This window comes from Clupea harengus, chromosome 1 (assembly GCF_900700415.2).
Source record: "Clupea harengus chromosome 1, Ch_v2.0.2, whole genome shotgun sequence".
NCBI classification, from domain to species: Eukaryota; Metazoa; Chordata; class Actinopteri; order Clupeiformes; family Clupeidae; genus Clupea; species Clupea harengus.
Window position 1 is genome coordinate 10552945 of NC_045152.1, and position 20000 is coordinate 10572944.

At 44.4% G+C, this 20000-nt stretch overlaps 1 protein-coding gene across 1 annotated transcript in view; it reads right to left on the reverse strand.

Moving 5' to 3' along the window:
* Positions 1 to 20000, reverse strand: part of crhr1 (corticotropin releasing hormone receptor 1) — a 116301-nt gene that overhangs the window by 46674 nt on the left and 49627 nt on the right. Inside the window, exon 6 of the mRNA XM_031567438.2 lies at positions 9919 to 10004. Coding sequence (XP_031423298.1) covers positions 9919 to 10004 — 86 coding nt within the window. The remainder of the gene's footprint in view (positions 1 to 9918; positions 10005 to 20000) is intronic.

Consider the following 20000-nt stretch of genomic DNA (forward strand, 5'->3'; position numbering starts at 1 on the left):
CATCCATCCACCACTCTTTATTTCTTCATCCTAATTCTGACTGAGCCATTCATCTCTCCTTCTTGCTCCCTTCATTCCTCTGGTCTGCCGGGTCTCTCTCTTTCTCTTTCTCTCTCTCTCTCTCTCTCTCTCTCTCTCTCTCTCTCTCTGAGCTGGATCCAGCCCTAATCCATGGCCCAGTGTTGGGGCTCCGCTCCACTGCTTCTCCAGTCCTACTTCTCCTCCACATCCCTGGTTTATTCCCCCTCTTCCTACCACAGCCACTTTGTCAGTGTCAGATTCACGAGTCCCCCCCCCCCACACACACACACACATACATACACACACACAGTTTCTCTTCAGCTTTGAGCAGTTACATGAAGGAAAAATTAAGAAAAAACAGCCTGAAGAGTTTCACATTGTTATCAGAATATGACAAAGGACGGAGGAAGAGAGATAAGAAGAGAGATACTGTAGTGTGTCTCCTCCCTGCTAACTGCTCTTCTTGAGTGTGAAGATAGACAAACACACAGACAGACAGTAGAAGAGAGGAGAGGAGACGAGAAGAGTGTTCCCTCAGGCTGTGCAGTAGTCCTGATGAACAGCGACTCCTCCAGAGAACACAGCCCAGGGCGACCACAGACCAATAGGCTTGTCTAGTCTGCAGTTAACTCAACACTGTCTGTCTCTCACAATTCATTCGCTGCTATTTAGTGTGATCAGACTCTCACAGACACAGACACAGACACACACACACACACACACACACACACACACACACACACACACACACACACACACACACAAAGACAAAGTGTGAAAAAGAGCTGCTCTCTCACAATTTTTAGTCTCTGAATTCACTACACTGTCTCAGCATGTTTTAGGTAAACATCAGACATGACTCTGTGTCATGCAAACGTAAATTCTAGTTAAGGTTTTACTTTGTGAAGATGTTGTGGGTAACATAACGTGGTATAACCCCATATTTTCCACTACACTTCATAATTACATGACTCTGCATTACCTCTTACAATCCTTCAAGTGAACTGTAAAGACTTTGGGCGATTTTAGTCCTGGAGAAAAGCAGGTTAAAAGCCAGATTTTGGACAGATTGGTCACATCCAGTGGGCCTTGTGCTGTCTCTTCTCACAGGTTTATAAATAGGTATTGGGCTGTGGGCCTACCTGTTTCTCAGCTAGTCTACACTGGAGTTTCAGAAGGACAGTAAAGCCCTTTGAAGTGTTAATTGACTCGCATGTACATTTACTTGTGTGTATTAATCTCAGAGAGGAAAACAGTGAAACTCAATACTTGGTGGGTGTGAGAACCTAAAATCCACCAGTCATTAGTAAAAGGATCAAAGTCTCCAGTTGTTTCAAAAAAGACATTAAAGTCCTTGTGATATTTTGCACCGCAATGATTTTGATAGGAGCTCAGGACCTCCCCGTTGTTAAGCGCTTTCTCATAAGCTCCCTAATTGTCTTCTAAAACTTTCTAAAAAGCGGATGTGAAAATGTGTACTTTTTCTCTCTTAGAGAGAAAAATATCACTGGAGCGGTTATTCTTTGCATCCAGACATGACTAGGGATGGGAATCGAGAACCGGTTCTTTTTAAGTGGACCGATTCCTTGGAATCGTTAGCCAAAATCCTTTTCGATTCCGCTATCAATACTTATTATTATTATTATTATTATAGTCAAAACAAATTTGTTGGGACCCCTGGCACCCCATCAAGGAAAAGGATCCCTAGGCTATGGGTCTCTGGACCCTACTTTGAGAGTTTGTTGACCTATTCTTAGGTTTGTTTTTGGTTATTTAAAACATGTAAATGTATACATACATACTGTATATGCTGTGCATCGTCTATTCAGAGAATATTACAGTATATAAAAGAAAATGAATGTAAATAAACTTGTTTGTACTCTTTTTTTTCCTTGCCCAAAAATAATCGATAAGAGAATCGATAAGGAGTCGAATCGATGAGAAAGAATCGTTATGGAATCGGAATCGTTAAAATCTTATCAATTCTCATCCCTAGACATGACCAAGCCTGATAAGAATCATTCAATTATTAAGCTTTTCAAATCATTACAGAAATGCTCACCCAACTACCGGGTTCACTACTTCCTACTTTGCCCTCGATGACAGTTATTGCTATGGATACCATCCAATGCTCTAGTCAGCCAAAAAATGCACCATATGACCGTGATTTATTTAATCTCGAAATGATCCAAAATAGAATAAAAACACCATTAGTTACCCTTATAGTATCTATAGGCATCTTTATCTCTCTTCCTCATCCAGGTTTACCATGGAGCAAAGCATTGCTAGGAACTGGATGGCCCACTTCATTCTCTTCTATTGCTAGGCTTTTGTCAGGTTGCTGCCAATATTTAACACCTCTTACTAAAGAGAATGCTTAGAAAACCAATGAAAAGTTCCTAGAAGAACCTTTATAGCAAATGTGTGAGTGTGCTTGTGTGCGTGTATGTATGTGTGTGTGTGAGTGTGTTTGTATGTGTGTGTGTGTGTGTGTGTGTGTGTGTGTATGTGTGTGTGTCTGTGTGCGTGCGCTCATGTGAGTTTGTGTGGGTGGTCTGGACCAGGACAGTGAGGTTGGCCTGAGGTGAATAGGGCTTATTGTTCACTGAACTGAATCTGAAGTGTACGTCTGGAAACTGCGGCATGAAGCAGACAGTGCACAGCTCCATGAAGAGAACACAGAATGTAAACTAGCGACTGCCGTGAAATTACCACTCCCTCACTGGGCGGTTCGTCACAGCCCCTTTTTTTTTACACAGTGCCCGGAATGCTTAGGAAGCCGAAATAACGACACGCACAGCGGCTGTGAGTTTCTCACAGCGGACTCTGTTTTCAAGGATTTCAAGGAATTTGGCTAATTGTGCAATTGGATTGCAAACAAATAGGGTAGGTCAGTTGTGATGATGTGAATTGGTTCTTGGACCCAAAGCTAAAGCTTATTTTCCCCCAGCAGAAAGTATGTTAATGAGCCTCCTTGAACGCCCTCTCCCTTGTTTCTGCTTGGCATACATACTGCAGTTACTGGAGCATCGCTTCAGGTCCAAGACTTTTGAAGCACATATATAGGGCATTTGCAAGTGCCCGAGGTCACAACCTCCATCGCAACTCTATTAATTAGGAGCAGACAAGTTTCAGGAAGGAAACGTCTCAGAGTGCGTACAACACACACACACACTCACAAACACAAACACAAACACAAACACACACACACACACACACACACACACACACACACACACACACACACACACAAATAGACGTGTGTGCACATGGACACACACAAACAGACACATCCACCCACAGCAGGAAGTCTGGAAGCTTCCCTTGGGTTTGTTTTTAGGCCTGTATGATGCTCCACTCTCCCCTGTGAAAATAAGAGGCTCTGTTCCACAAATCTCTGCACTGGTCCAGAGCCAAACTCCTTCCAGAAGCTTCTCCATGGCCCCTGCTAGACACATCATCCATGCGGCAACGGCATCATCATCATCATCAGTAGTAGCAACGCCTCGCCATGGCATTGGCAGCATATCAAAGCTTCAGTGAGTATGCGCCTACCCTTCGTCTCTTGTCAAAGTAACGCTTCAGTGCTTTAACATTCCACTACAAAGGGATTGCAGGATTATGCAAGGCTCTAACGTCCTCTAAGTTCTGCACACAGGACTTCTTAAATAGTGAAGTGCATTTGTGTGTGATGTGTATGTTTGTGTGCGTGTGTGTGCCTTTCTTCTTAAGAAACCACGTTCCAGCTGTGTAGAGTTTTTTTTTATCGTTTTTGTGTGTGTGCGAGAGAGAGAGAAAGGGACATAGAGAGATAGAGAGAGAGAAAGGGACATAGAGAGGTAGAGAGAGAGAGAGATAGAGAGAGAGAGAGAGAGATATAAAGAGAGAGAGAGTTTGTGATCCGGCTCTGTTCCTGCACAGGGCGGATGAAACTGTGTGAGAAAGACGGAGCGCAGGCTACACGTCTGTGTGGTTGTGTGTGTGTGTGTGTGTGTGTGTGCATGTGTACATGTGTATTTTACAGTAAATATTTCTGCATCTGTGTGGGTGTGTTGTGTCCATTTGTCCTTGAGTGTGTGTGTGTATGTGTGTGTGTGTGTGTGTGTGTGTACATATATATGAATGGGTGTGTTTGTGTCCATTTGTCTTTTGTCCTGTGTGTGTGTGTGTGTGTGTGTGTGTGTGTGTGTGCGTGTGTACATATATACTGTATGTATGCGTGTGCTTGGACTGCATATGCTGCGCCACCCTGCGCATTTAATGCCCACTGTTGGGCACAGTTATTAATGATTAAAACCACACCCCCGCAGGAGACAGATGGCTGCAGTGTGTGCCCGTCTGGCCGCCAACGCAGGGGGCCACTGGACAACCTTGGAGGACCCAGGTGTCCTAGCAGGCAGTGCTGGCAACTGGCATCTGTGGTGCAGAGACGCTTGTGTATGGGGCTGACACAGTCAGTCACTGCTTGCAAAGTAGGTTGTAATTATGAACAGGTATTTTGTAAATTGATGTGCTCAAAGCCATGTATCTGGTTCAACATCTGGTTGAACAGACTCTGACTGTATTGATTGAGTGTGTGTGTGTGTGTGTGTGTGTGTGTGTGTGTGTGTGTGTGTGTGTGTGTGTGTGTGCGTGCATGTACATGTGTGAGAGAGAAGGGCGATTCATTACATTCTGTGCACTTCTGTGACTATGAGGACAGTGTCACAGCATCGACAGGATAATAACTGTATCGACTGCCATTACCACGTTATGAATAAACAGAAAACTGGCTAAATGACCGGCTTCCGTTGCCATTCATGTTTCTAATTGTTTGTGTTTGAATGCGTGCTCATGCATACAATTTCAGAACAGTATTGTTTGTCGAAAGACAGAATGACAGACTAACACTTCAGCGGTTCTCATTATGAGACGGCACTATGACAAAACATTAGTGGATTTCTATGAAACAGACACCCACTGAATCAACTCACATTTCTATGTTAACTATTTTAACTTAGCTTTTCCCCAGAGCCAAGAGGGAGCCAGGTCTGATCTGGGCCAGATGGGTCCCAGTGTCAGGAACAGGTATCTAGGATGCAATGCCAGTATGGAGCTAGGACAGCAGCTAGCAATGACGGCTAGAGGTGTACAGAGACGTCGCTATCTGTATCAATCTAAGATTGTAGACAGCATGGAGGCAGCGATATGAGTCAAGGCTTGTGTGAGTGCCTCATGCAGAGAGGGTTATCGATCTCACTGACCCTGAGAGAAAAGGTCATGTTGAGGCTTGGTTGGGTGTACACATCTCACCTCTTCATTGATTGAGGAGTGACCAAGGCCGTGGACTAACATCTCCGGTCCCACTTTAAGGATGTGACCCAGATCTACACACTAAGGCAGCGCCTGACACGGGCTACATAAAGACAAGGAAGGTCTTGATGCGTAGGTCAGTAATGGAGGTGGGTGTATACGTTGAACGAAAAATCAAGGACGTTTAAAGCAAGTTAGATGAAATAACCGAAATGGCCAATGTGATGGGAACCACCTGTTGGGTGCTTCTGGTTTTACTTATTTGGTGCGTACAGTCACAATGGAGTAGAGAGAAGAAGAACCATAGACGTTCTGACTTATCCCATTGCTTGTACTTACACCACTACACCCTGAAGTGAGCTTTAATGGTGCAGTAAGTAATTTTTGTTGTTGAAAATGAAATTGCTTCTGGACATATAATTAAGATAACTATGATGCATGATAAATAAACCCCAATTTATTCCCCAATATGACTGTGCATTTTACACAATTTGTTCAATTCTATTACAGCCCTTTTAATGAATTTGACATATCGGGGCCCTCTACGTTCTCAATAAATAAATAAATAAAAACATAGAAACAATTGTGAACTACTCTGTCTCCGTTATACATCATTATTTTAGGTGTAGAAGCATCACTGACAGCACTGACAAGTTTTGTGATTAAGTAAGAGATTAGGGATCAATGAAATGCCCCATTCTGCTTTCATAATTGAGTCCATTTCACCCCTTATATACCTATACTCTTGTTGTTCACCCTCGTAATCACATAAGTGGTACCTTGAAGCACACGTCAAGGGTGCAAGAGTGAGTAGTGTGACACGATGAGTCAGCCTCCTCCTGGCATCAAGTCAGAATGTCCTTGAGGAAAACAATGAGCAATGAGCTGCCCTCAAAAGCCAGCCACTCTACAGCGGATCCGGCCCAAATTGGGCCCACATCTGGCATGTGTTCCAGTTGATGGAACCAGAAATATTGATATTCTGTTGTTGTAAAAGACATGAACTTAGTGTAGCATTATTTTGTATCTGCAACTCATTTTGAATGTGTACTATGTCTGTCTCACTGAGACCTGAACAAATGGCATGTGAACCGAACCCCCCCCCCCCTCAATTCTATAAATGCCTACATATTCTGCTATCAGATAGGCCTTTCTCTGAGCACCAGCTGAGAGGGGGTCTCCACGCCAAAATAAACTCCAGAAACCTGATTACATCCTGCAGTGCCTTCTTCAACTTTGGCGTGCTCATTTAGATTCCATCACAGTGGTTCATACCTTGAATGGTTTTAATTGTATGTGCGAGAATGTGTGACTGTGAGTCCAAGTCAGTAAACGTGCTTTAAGTGCTCTAAAGAGTAGAAGAGCACAACTTAACTCTTCTATTTAAGAAGCCGCTGGGATGAGATCAAGGGCATTGCGAAACGGTGACATAACCGACGACACAAGCACTCTTCAGTGTGAACATGACCAGACCACTTTTAAGAGCTGAAAGGAAAACATGGGATAAAACCCTGGGTCTACATTTGCATAAAAAGCTACATTTGGGCTAATATTCAGAATATGCTTGAGTGACAGTGAGAAAACACAGCTATCGAAGATATTACACAAATGTGTCTTTGTTTTACAGATTCCACTATTACTACATATTTATAATAATAATATAGCACAATATCGCTGAGTATAATGGGGTAAAACATAATATAGTTCAAAGAAGTATAGTTATTCTGTCCAAACAGCTAGGGGTCCAAGCCTCAGTAAGACAGAGCGAGAGACCAAGGCAAGCTAATAGTTACACTGAATGACTCTCGGATGACAAAACATTCAACTCTTCAACAGATTAGTTGCATTCCTGAGTGTCATTTTTGGCCTTCAATGATGTACTTAGTGAGGATTATGAGGGCTTGTCTGACACCGTGGTGAGGTTTCGGTGCAGATGTCGTACACAGCTCTTATTATTATGGAACTGATTGGATGAAGCTGTTGGATTAGACACAGTCTGCTCTTCAATTGAAATACCCCAAACAGATGTATACCTCTTCATGACAACAGGGCGACTGTAAGAAAACACAACATGAGTTCTAGGATGGAGGTAGGGCTGGGAGGGCTCTGTCTGAGTGTGTGTGTGTGTGCGCGCGCGTGTGTACATATGTGCGTGTGTTTGTAAATGTGTGTATGTGTATGTTCTTGTGAGTGTGTTTTTGTGTACAAGAATCCCTCTAACTGAGTGAAAGTCCTTCATCAAAACATAAACACACACACACTCTAAACAGTAAACAGTAAACATGCATGCAGCATGGTTGGTTAAACAGTAGTGGTGTACTGAGACAAAGAGTTAGTGCATTATTAATCTCCTCCCAGTCCCCAACACCCACCTCACTTCATGTGTCTCAATCATGCAAAGGTGTTCACACACACACACACACACACACACACACACACACACACACACACACACACACACACACACACACACACACACACACACACACACACACACACACACACACACACACACACACACACACACACACACACCTACCCATGTAGAAGCACCCTGGCTTTGTCATGCATTATGTACGAGCTTGTAGTCAAAGGTAACTGCCCAAATGGCAACCAATCTTTTGGTCCTAGTTGCAACATACCTACAATGTCCACAAGTGTGACCCACTTGTCATTTTGTCATTCGAGAGGGTTGAGTATCCCAACTCTTTGACTATGCTTGTGTCATTAAAGACCACGGAGACACGATTCAGGTGTACATAAGCACATAATGAAGATGCTGGGAGAGCAAGATGGCAGCTGTCTTTAGCAAACCCCTACAAAAATAAGACAGCAGATGTCTGCAACACAAAGCATGATGGGAAAACAGATATGAGCCATGCCAGTCTGGCCACAGATGATGTGTACGATTTTTCCCCACGGAAAAAATAGCATTATATATTGCCACTACTTGCTCTCTAGTAAACAACCACTGCACATATTGCTGTATGCATTACATAATTTCTAAAAAGTTCACAGAGAGTAATTATGTCTGGAATGGTTCTAGTCCTGATGGGCCCATGTGGTGATCCATGCCAGATCAGAGCCAGATCTTTGTTCTGATCAGGACCAGCTCCAGAGTATGTTCTCATCTTGCTTACATAAATGAAGTTTAGTGGAACCACAGACCTTTTTTTTTAAGTGCGCAGACGAGTCTGTCAAAAAAGCAAAAATGTGATTATCTGAAGTCAGAGTTAAGCCTCTGAGACTCACTAAGGAGAGCCCAGAAAAGCGGGAGTGACAGGCTCACCCGGTGGAAATCAATCCCTCTCCTTCAGAAATGACACACACATGAGAGGGGAGAGACAGTTTGGGAACGTTATGATGATCAACATGAAAGGCATCCCCTGACAGAGGAGGATTTTAGGCCGGACCCACACCGGGTTCTGGCCAGATCTTTGCCACAGCCAGACGCTATCTGCAATGACAGCTGTCAAAAAGACAGCGCTCAATGGACAGTGATGGCTATGATGCCAAAGCTTTGGAGATTCAAGTCTCTTTGGATTATGGGGTCAAGAAACTCATAACAATCAGAAAGGAAAAACAAAAGAGAAAATGGAAAATGTGCATGCAAACACACAAACACACACACACAAACACCCAAGCACACACACACACACCCAAACACACACACACACACACACACATACACACAAACTCAAATGCGCACACAAACACCCAAACACACGCACACAAACACCTAAACACACACACACACACACACACACACACACACAAACTCAAATGCGCACGCAAACACCCAAACACACACACACAAACACCCAAGCACACACACACACACCCAAACACACACACACACACACACACATACACACAAACTCAAATGCGCACACAAACACCCAAACACACGCACACAAACACCTAAACACACACACACACACACACACACACACAAACTCAAATGCGCACACAAACACCCAAACACACACAGCGGAACATGGCAGACTGCTACTGACTTTAAATCACTCTGGCAAACAATGACTAGCTTTAGCGCAGTGTTGTTTCATCTGGTACAGCTCTTTGCCTGACGTGGCCTTCTTATCTCAGCATAGAATCAATTCCAAAACATACCCGCTCTCAATGACAATCTGGGAAAATATGCTCCTGTTTTCTAACCATATCCTGCGAGCTGCACAACATCAATGCAAAACGAGGTAGTGTGTCAGTCACATAACATACCATGTCATGATGGCTTGACAGAATATCAGTACACTGTGATAGATTGGGGTCTGTACACTGTCACCAGTGAACGAGAAGAGCCAAGCTCTCAATGAGAATGAGAAAAGGGTTGAGACACACACACCTGCACACATACACAAAATGTTTTTCAGTGGAAAAGCAAGAAGGGAAACCAATGACCTGGGACACTGGAGTTCTTTGGTCCTGTAATCTTCAGTGAAATAGGCTGAAGAAACATTGTTTTTTTTTGGTGGAGTTGGTGTGTGTGTGGTTGGGGGGGCTTCTCAGGGACACTCAATGAAACTACTCAACTGCTCAATACCATTAACCTGTGTGCTTTTAACCTTCTGTGCAATGTTTACTTACCTCCTCAGTCAGAATGGGATGACACTGTGAGTAGTTCCCTTTCATGGCCCAGGTTCCATTGGTGAGGCATTCTCTGTACACGTTATCTGTGGGAGAGAGAACCAGAGCATTTCTAAGTTAATAAGTGATGTTAAAGCAGCAGTAAAGACGGTTTGCCTAAAAACAGCAAGCTAGCTTGCTAAAAACCAACAGACATGCCCTGCAAACACCAACACCAGCCCAGTTGGCTGTGTGGGAGAGAACCAGAGCGACGTTAAGTTAATTAGCGATGTTACTGTAAGGAAGCACAAAGGAGGTTCACTAGAAATTGTAGGAAAGTAGATATGGAGAGATGGAGAGATGGAGAACGTAGGGCTCACGTTACCCAGAAAGCACTCTTTCCTAAAAGGATTGTGTCTACCTAACACAGAAAGGCACACAATATAACTGCATGTGTAGAACATACACCAAACCACCGATTGTGGTAAATTATGTGTATAGCATCCGCTACAGTTTCGTCTTAAATTAGTGAGCTAACGAGTTAAAACATGACAATGGCCCAGCTGCCATGGATAAAAGCTAGCTAGCTTGCTATCTGATGCATTTTGGTGGGATCTGGGTACATTGTCCTGTAAAAAGCCACTCTCACATATTAGTCGGATTTCAGACCTGGAGCGCAACACTACATGGTCAGCAGCCAGGGCAGCAGGTGGAAAATTGACAGATGTGTTTATCTTACCGTCACACCAACATACACCATCTAAATGAATATGGCGATGTCTATGACCAGCTACCTACCAAAACATGCCTTAAAAATGATCACTGTGTTGTCTCTGATGATAAGGGTGAACACTGCAAACTTAGCTGTTTAGTGTATGTACCATCTATGCAGTTCTCATCCCTGGCAGGCTTATCCACATCTGAAAAATCCATTATTTGTCAATTTGTCAATACTATTCTCTACAAACTGAGGGAAGTGAAGCCTAAACCCACTATATGGCATTTAAGTGACTACAATGAAAACTAAATGGCAGAGGACAATAGACAAAGAAGTGTTAACAGAGTATGCTTTGTGGGCGAGGATAAACAACTGCTAGATTGCAATCGATCACTTCTGGTCTCCTGTACTACCATTAGGGAAGACTGACAAAGGCACATCTCTCCTAAAAAAAAACCCTATTAAACAGACCAATATGGATGGGCGGGCAGCATTTCCTCTGGATGATTGAGGCCTTCTCTTTCCCCTTACTATCAGCTGGTGGGTCCTCCTCGGTTCCCATGGAGACAGAGGCCTCACAGATCAGTCAAGCATTTAGATGCAAGGTGGGAGGCGGGTGTGGGAGCAGCCAGTCAATTGCTGTCAGTAATAAAAGAGTGGCTGTAAGAAGGCATCCCCATCCTACACACACACTCACACACACAGAAACAAGAGATTAAGGATGCATTAAGGAGCACCTGATGAAAAAGTCCCTTTTAGAGGGAGGACGCCATATGGTGTCATTTTTGGCGAGATGGAGAAGTCGAAGAAGGAGAAGAGATCCAATGTCGTCTTTACAACATTGGATCGATAGGCCCAGGGAGGCAAAGGGCAGCCCTTTCATCCCACTGATTGATCCAGTCAGTTAGTCATCGGCGGCGACCACACAAGTGCCACGTTCTTCCCCTCCCCGGGTGAAATGAGCAATAGAAACCGCATAGCAGGAGGTATGTCAGGTTTCCAAGCACTCTGAAAAACCTCACGCTCCGCTTCCAGCAGAAAATTGGATGTGGCAATCAAGTTTGGGGAGCAAAGGCTGACCCTGTTCTATTGTCATATAAGTAGCTTGTGTGGTATGTTTACACTGAGTCACTGGGTAGATGCTTTCATCCACGGAAACACAGAGCATGTAATACATGTGTTAGTCACATGCATGTCTTTCCCTGAGGTCAAAAAGAGTCGAGACACAAGGAGACGCCTCAGCCTCAGGAAGGACAAATTGATGTCTCTGTCACAGAACACCAAGGAAATGTAGTCACCTGGCAACATGAGAACATTGGGTCAATGATGTCACCGGTTCAACCTTGATTAATCCCTCAGCCCAGCCCCACTGCTTTGGTGGGGTAAAGTATGACTTCATATGCTGGGTTTCTGCGGAGTCTCTGTCTGTGACTATTAGTTGGATCCTCATAGAAGCAAATCAAAATGGAGATCTTTCTTCTCCACCCAAAAAAACCAAACAAAGAGACACATGAAACAGCCTTTGGCTATTGTGATGTGGCCAAGAGTGCTTGCACGCACATATGCACACTCACACGCACACACACGCACACACACACACACACACACACACACACACCCTGTATACGTCCTTTCAGGACTCAAAGAAATGCATGTTATGAAATGGCCACAGCCATTTATTTGGTAGCTTTCTTCTGCAGTCATTGGAATGTACATACAAGATCACAGATAAAAGATCAAAACAAAGCTATGTCCTATTTAGGTCAACCTCACATATTATTATATTATTATACCAAACAATACCAGCATCACAAGAATCAGTGGGTGTGTGCACATGTCTGTCTGCATGTCAGTGTGTGTCTATATGTGTGTGAATATAGGTGGGTGTGTGGGTGTGAGTATGTCTCTCTCTCTGGGTATATATGTGTGTGTGTGTGTGTGTGTGTGTGTGTGTGTGTGTGTGTGTGTGTGCGTGTGTGCGTGGGTGCGTGCGTGCGTGCGTGCGTGCGTGCGTGCGTGCGTGCGTGCATGCGTGCGTGTGTGTGTGTGCGTGTGTTAGCTTGCAGTGCCACTAATGAAGAGGAGCTACACATTGACTCAGCTGCACAGGAGTCAAGGAAAGCCACAGCGGAACAGGGCAGAGTCAGTGACCTATGTGGCGTTCTTAACCCCAGCTCTAAATAGACAGGGCTCTGGCAGTCCCAGCACAGAGAAGGAATCTACACTGCTTACTGGCTATGAGACACAGAGTAGAGATCTGCACTGCTTACTGGCTATGAGACACAGAGAAGGGATCTACACTGCTTACTGGTTATGAGACACAGAGAAGGGATCTACACTGCTTACTGGCTATGAGACACAGAGAAACGAAAAAACGAGAAACGAGAAATTCCCCTCTCAACTGAGACTCTCACCAGGGTGTCACACAGGCCTTCCGAGCTGGAAGAAACAAATGTATGAATTTATAAATCTATGTTTTTAAACCACTTCACCACTTTTTTTTCATCTGGCTTGCTTACACCCTAGATCTAAGGGGGAGCGTGATTAGTGAGAGAGCGTATTTGTCGGCCCACTAACCTTTCCACTCGCAAGCGAAGCAACTTTTACAAAGCGAGCCGAACCCCCCAGATGCTCATTTAACACACATTGCGGGTAAAAGGAGGGGATGATGAGGAGGGCAGCTCGTTCATTCATGACAGTGTCAGGCTTGCGTTTCCGTGTCCCTTGGGGGCGAGCACGCCTGCACACCCTCCTTCCGGCTCTGACAACAGCAGAGGGGCTTCAGCGTGTATCAAGTGACTGCCTCAGTAACACGTTCTGATTGCTGCATCTGACGGAAGAGCCCTTTTAAGTACCAACCAAACAAAACCTTTTTATATGGTAACCAAGGACCAAATAGCATTTAAAAAAACTAAAACAAAACTAAACAAAGGGGCCTAGGGGTGCTCTTGTCTGCCGCACAAAGCTTTCGGTGGAAACCAGAATGTGGAGTGCATCATGGCCATGAAACCACAGAGTAAGGAAACAAACACACACTGGCATCGTGTTGAAGATGTTGGGGCCGAAAACTGCATCTGTGAAATGAATGCATTTCAATTTCAAGAGCGCAGATTTAGAGATTTTAACATCTCTGGCTCGTGGGCCACAAGATAAAATGGAAGACAGGCCACAGAGATTACAAAGATGGGTGTCATTTATTCCAGTTAATAAATCATTGAAGTTGCAGTCTAAGGGCCGAATATAAAAGCAAAGCACAAAAGAGTGCACAGTGAGCACCAGCCTCAAATGCTGAGAATGCAATCCGACGTCTAGGGGACAGGCTCTACGCCCTCTCAGGGGTGGGCAATTAAGACATCTCTGCCCCTGCACCACCAAAGGCTCTTGCACTGCCACTGCAAGGCCAATGGAGGTGCAGAGGGGCGTAACGAGATAAAGAGTGTAGCGTTCCTTACCTGTGCATTACATTGCTTTGGATAAAACTTGTAAAGAGTATACTAATATTTTCCTACAATGACAAAGAATAGTTTTAATTTCTTAACTTTTTGGCTTAAAAGCACAGCTCAGTGACATTGGGCAGGGGCTTAAGGCAGACAGTGAAATTGCCCTGAGCATGAGTCGCTGTGACAACAGAGGAACTTTCTTCGGCCAAGCCTCTGAGCCGGGCGCTGAAATGCTCTCTGTGAAAGAAGCCAAGGGGTCGAGCCATTAGGCCGTTGTTTACTCATGTTTCTGACCTCATCTGACTGGGACCAAGCACGGTCTCCACGCTGAGCTGGCCCAGTGCTTTGACATTGACAATAACAAGCACTCATGTGCTCTCCCTGAGCCAGGGTGAAAATAGATGAAAAAAAAAAAAAAAGAATACAGAGTTTACATTTCCGCTAGAGCAATGGTCACTGAAATATTATAAAATACAAACATACTCTTCCATCTCAGTAGGTCCCAGAATGTTCAATCCTGTTCTGGAATTCTCTACTTTGTTCGGCCCACATTGTGACACTTATGCCTACATTCTGCTCAGGAAGAGAAACTGCATTAGAATAACACTCATCCATGGCTGACTTCCATTACTTATATACCATTAATGTCTTGCTCCCCCCCATTACCTGCAAGACTGAACACAGGGCTTAACCTCCTTCATGTGACCTTTCTCCCTCTGTGCTGGAGGAGTCGGAGCTCTGGACACACTGTCATCTCAGTGTCAGTGTGCTGCCACTGCTGTCTGTGGCTGGTGCTGAGCTGGCACACGTTTGTATTACACACATCCACTGAGACACAGACACAGAGGAGGAAAGGAGCAGAGCTAGGGACGTGGCCAGCAAGGTCAGAGCCCAAACCACAGGGACACCCTACAGAGAACTGGGCTCCATTTTGTTTTACTTCAGTCATTGTGTACTCCAAACCACAATAATAAATGAGCACAATGTACTTGTGGTTGACAAGTGGTTGAGAGCTAAGCTTTGTAACATATCGTCAACTGAGATTTAACAAAAGTCCAAGTGCACCACAATTCTATGCAATTTATTATTCTTTTCTTTTCTTTTTATAAATATTATAATGTCATTATTTTGCACCAAATCATATTACTTTATACGTACAGTATATTTGTGGACATGTCAGATAGACTTCACAAAGTGGCAATATGTATCTAAAGACAAAAACAAGAATGCGGGGGCAAGTGGTCGGTGTCTCTGTGTGTGTGTGTGTGTGTGTGTGTGTGTGTCTTTGAGTGTGCACAAAATGGATCATCTTTCATGTCTTATTACTAAACTGTAGGAGGAAGAGAATGAGAGAAACAGGGAGAGAATGAGAGATACCTAGAGGCGGAAAATTACTGATTGCCCCAGCATCCCTTATGAAACGGGAGAAAAAAATAAATGTCTTTCCTCTTCCTGGAGCAGTCATAACAATGCTGTCCAGGTAAATTGATATGTCTTTCTCAGCGGCAGGATTCTCTATTCACCGCACAGCAGAGCCCATTACCACAACCTGACTGTGAGTAGGTGTCAGACTGATGCCTTCAACCCCTCTGCGCTCCTCACTGCCCCTCTGTGTCACGGAGACAGGGGGCGGCTCTGGGTCAGAACTGGCCCAAAGTCATCGGCACACGGCGAGTCGACGAGCAGAGACGGCTCAGACGTCTCAGAAGCATATGATCCTTTTAAGGACTTTGTGTGCAGCAGGGGTGAGGCTTACTAGGAGGTCCGGCAACCTGCTACGAGCCGGAGCCACCCATTTCCATCCCAATTCCCAGCCCTGCCTTTTTATTGCGGAAGGCTTCCCTAATACGGAGGGATTTATTTTGCCCCAGTGAGTAGTTCCAGCAACCAATTCCTGCTGGAGTGAGTATATTTGCGTGGAGAGGTTTCTGGTTGTTATTAACAATCCAGGACAAGAAATGGACAAACTTATATTTTCTCCTGGGACTCATGTCACATGGCAATGTTCGGCGGAGCGTTATGGAATGCACCTAACGTTCTGAAAAAAACGACAAAAAGCGTTGACATGTTAGAAAGAACTAGAAGCCTGTTTTGACACTGCCAGTCAAGGAACCTGTCAAGGATTCTGTGATGAGAATGTATTGCTGGAAACCATTATTGTTTCTAATCTGCACATGAAAACATGTCAGGTCATAGGTCATGTTAAATTGCCCGAATAACCAAGTGGAAATATTCATTGGTCTTACAATTCTTCATTTACCTCTATGTTTCACAGAAAAAGCCTTATCCCCTCCGTGCTCAAAGACTCAAGAAAAGATCTCCCCACTGGTACTAGCAATGGGGTCAGAGGTCGTCCATGCGGCTTAGCAGAGTGGCTGCTGTGGTCAGGATCAATACTAATTCTATAAACTCCGATTGCACTGTTTACAGTGTCCAGAAAGCTCTGCAGCATGCAGCCCAGCGGATCATAAGTGTTCATCGGTTTTGTGGTGAAATTATTCCTGTTATGCAAAAGCAGGCGTGATTCCGATATCGTGTTTGATACGCCCATAGGGGAAACTTTCGGAATCCCGATCCTGATCCCAAACTCTTTCCCACTCATTGCCTGTCTGTCTTTACTATCATGTCTGATTAAAGGCAAAAAGACCTAAAAAACCCCCCCAAAAATTAGAGTGGTGACTTATCTGACATGCTTTGCTCCCACGATCATCCGCAGGTTTAGTACATTCGCTGTAATATGAAAACACGCAGCATGCGCTTTCTGCAGACTGGCAAAGTCATTGCTTGTGCTGCGCTCTCCAACGTATGTCCTCCCTCTGCCCCTCAGTTCCTCCACGATAGATTTAGAACTGGCAGCAAAACGTTGTAACTTTAACATATTCATATTTTCCCATTTTGTTGACAGTAGTTAACAAATGAGTGTTGTGTTAAAAATTCTCCTTTATCTATTTACAGTTGTAATAACACTAACACAATATTAACATTTACTAATTGATAGTTGTAAGTTATTTATAAGCTAACAAAAGGCTGGATTAAAGCATTGCCAAACATGGACAATTTCAATGAATGTGAATGCTTGCACTCTGGAAGTCCCTCTAGCCATTAAGCTGTCTGCAGCTAGAGTACAGATTTAGTAAAACACCCACTCTCAGCTCCACAGCGACTGCCTACTCTCACACACACACACACACACACACACACACACACACACACACACACACACACACACACACACACACACACACACACACACACACACACACACACACACACACGATCCACACTTATCATCTCTCGCTGCCTAATACAATTGCATTTGCCTCGGCTCACTCATGCTCACTTTCTCTATCTTTCTCTTTCAGACAGATGAACACCAACAGAGAGCGCATTTTTTTTCTCTCTCTCTCTCTCTCTCTCTCTCTCTGTCTCTCTCTCTCTGCCTCTCTCACCCTCAGAGAGAGGCAGTTCTTGCATTCTTGCGTTATTGCGTCTCTTTCTCACACAATAGCTGTGAGAGCTTCGACACCTGCCCTACCAGCTCCACTCAAGTTCAGCAGTGAACAACACTTCAGCGTTCAGCCCTGCTCTGCTCTGTGTCGGAGTCAGAAACTACAGCAGCTTCCCAAAACCGAAAGCTGAATGGGAGATGGGACAGTCTCGGCCCCTAACAGACCTGCCTCATCTCAGTGCCTCCACTAGCTGGATCCCTTCTCAATCAGCCCGGCAGAGCCCAGAGAAGGGTGTGGGAGTGAAGAGACAGGAAGATGGGGAAATTGAATCAGAACATTCAATAATAAAGATCCAACCGTCTTATCCCTCAGTGCCTTACGTTAGTGTGGTTTAAAGGTACAGTAAATTGAATTTGTTGTCAAAAAATTCATCTGGACTTATTATGATGAAACACTGAATGCATGATAAATAATAACTGTAACACTGAATGCATGATAAATAATCAGTAAAGTAAATTATGATGATGTAACACTGAATGCATGATAAATAATCAGTAAAGTAAATTATGATGATGTAACACTGAATGCATGATAAATAATCAGTAAAGTAAAGTGACTGACGGCAAGGAAGAGGCAACTGCCCAGCTCAGGGAGGGGTATATTTCAGAACCAGCTCAGTTCTGTTCAGTTCAGTTCAGTTCATTTCAGTTTGATTTAGTTCGGCTCATTAAAGCTCAGTTAAATTCAGACTTACATTTCCCAAATGCTTTTAGGTCACAGCAGCAGGAAAAACATGAACCAAAGCAACAGCATGGAGCTATTTTCAGCATAAATAATAAAGAGCATTGATTATGGAAACATATATTCTCAAATGGGATTTCAAAACTGTGAAAAATCTCTCTCTAATACTGAAATCAAAACTTTGCATGAACTCACTTAACTCCTTTCATTTGAACCACTGCTACAGCCTTGTAAACTGTTTAATTTTTTAAACGGGGCCATGTGTATTGCAAGCAAATTTTCTTTTCAGTTTCATGTTGCGCCGTCCCACTGTGATTACTGCATCGCAATGTCCTCATTCCACACCGAAACGCGTCTAAAAAAAAAAAAAAAAAAAAAAAAAACAGCTTGATGAAGTTTCACAACAGACCCTGGCTGCTGCCGGCTGCACCAGAGAGCTGAGTGAACGGAGAGGAGACTGCACAAAGGGCCAATTTGGTGTGATTCATTATTCTAAAGTCGCGTGTGTGAGAGGAGCAGAAGCTCCCTCTTTCACTGCCGAGGTGAAGACACCTGGGGGAAAGGCACAGCTGGAGTGGAAATCCTTCGTTCGGTGTGTGTGTGTGTGTGTGTGTGTGTGTGTGTGTGTATGTGTGTGTGTGTGTGTGTGTGTGTGTGTGTGTGTGTGTGTGTGTGTGTGTGTGTCCTCTTTTAAAAATCCACATTGAATTCCGTGGGGAGCTGAATCCATTTGGAGTCGGATTTCTCCAGGGAACCAACAGCTTTGTATTCCTCTGTGTGTGTGTGTGTGTGTGTGTGTGTGTATGTGTGTGTGTGTGTGTGTGTGTGTGTGTGTGTGTGTATGTGTGTGTGTGTGTGTGTGTGTCCTTGCTGTGTCTTTCTAATGATGTCCCAAACTCTCACTCTTTCTCTATTAAGCTCCCCCATTCTCAGCCGGACCCTGTGTACGCCCTGCTCTGCCTATTGTGGGAATTTGTGTGTGTGTGCTATAATGCACAGTGAAAGATTCATCTCATGAATCAATCATGAATGAAGTGGAAACACACACACACACACTACTTCACCTGTGCCAGATGTCCTCAGGAGAGACATTTTAGATCTTGCGCTCTCTCTCTCTCTCTCTCTCTCTCTCTCTCTCTCTCTCTCTCTCTCTCTCTCTCGCTCTCTCTCTCTCACACACACACACACACACACACACACACACACACACCCGCGCAAACACACTCTCTCTCTCACACACACACACACACACACACACACACACACACACACACACGAACACCCGCGCAAACACACGCACACGCACACGCACACACAGATGCTCAGGTATTGCCTCATTAGTTAGACAGGTTGACATGCTATGCTTTAGGCTGGCAGCGCTGAACTGTTTGCAGCTGCTCCACTTCTGGTCCTGTCACTGGGTCCTTTACCTGATTACCCAAGTTTGTGCACACTGTATATCTGCAGGCATTGGTACGTGTTGGCCCAGAAGCAGTGCTGGGGTGGTGGCACTACCCTGCCCGAGTTCCTCAACGGTGTTCGCTACAACACCTCCAGTGAGTACCCTTTTGTGTTTTGTGTTTTGTGTTTTGTGTGTGTGTGTGTGTGTGTGTGTGTGTGTGTGTGTGTGCGTGTGTGAATGCGTGGCAGAGAGTGGGTAAGAGGGGCATGGAAACATGTGAGTATGTTGCAATAGGTTCCATTTATAAGCCTTAGTTATGCCAGCTATGGAAACATGCATACACACACACACAC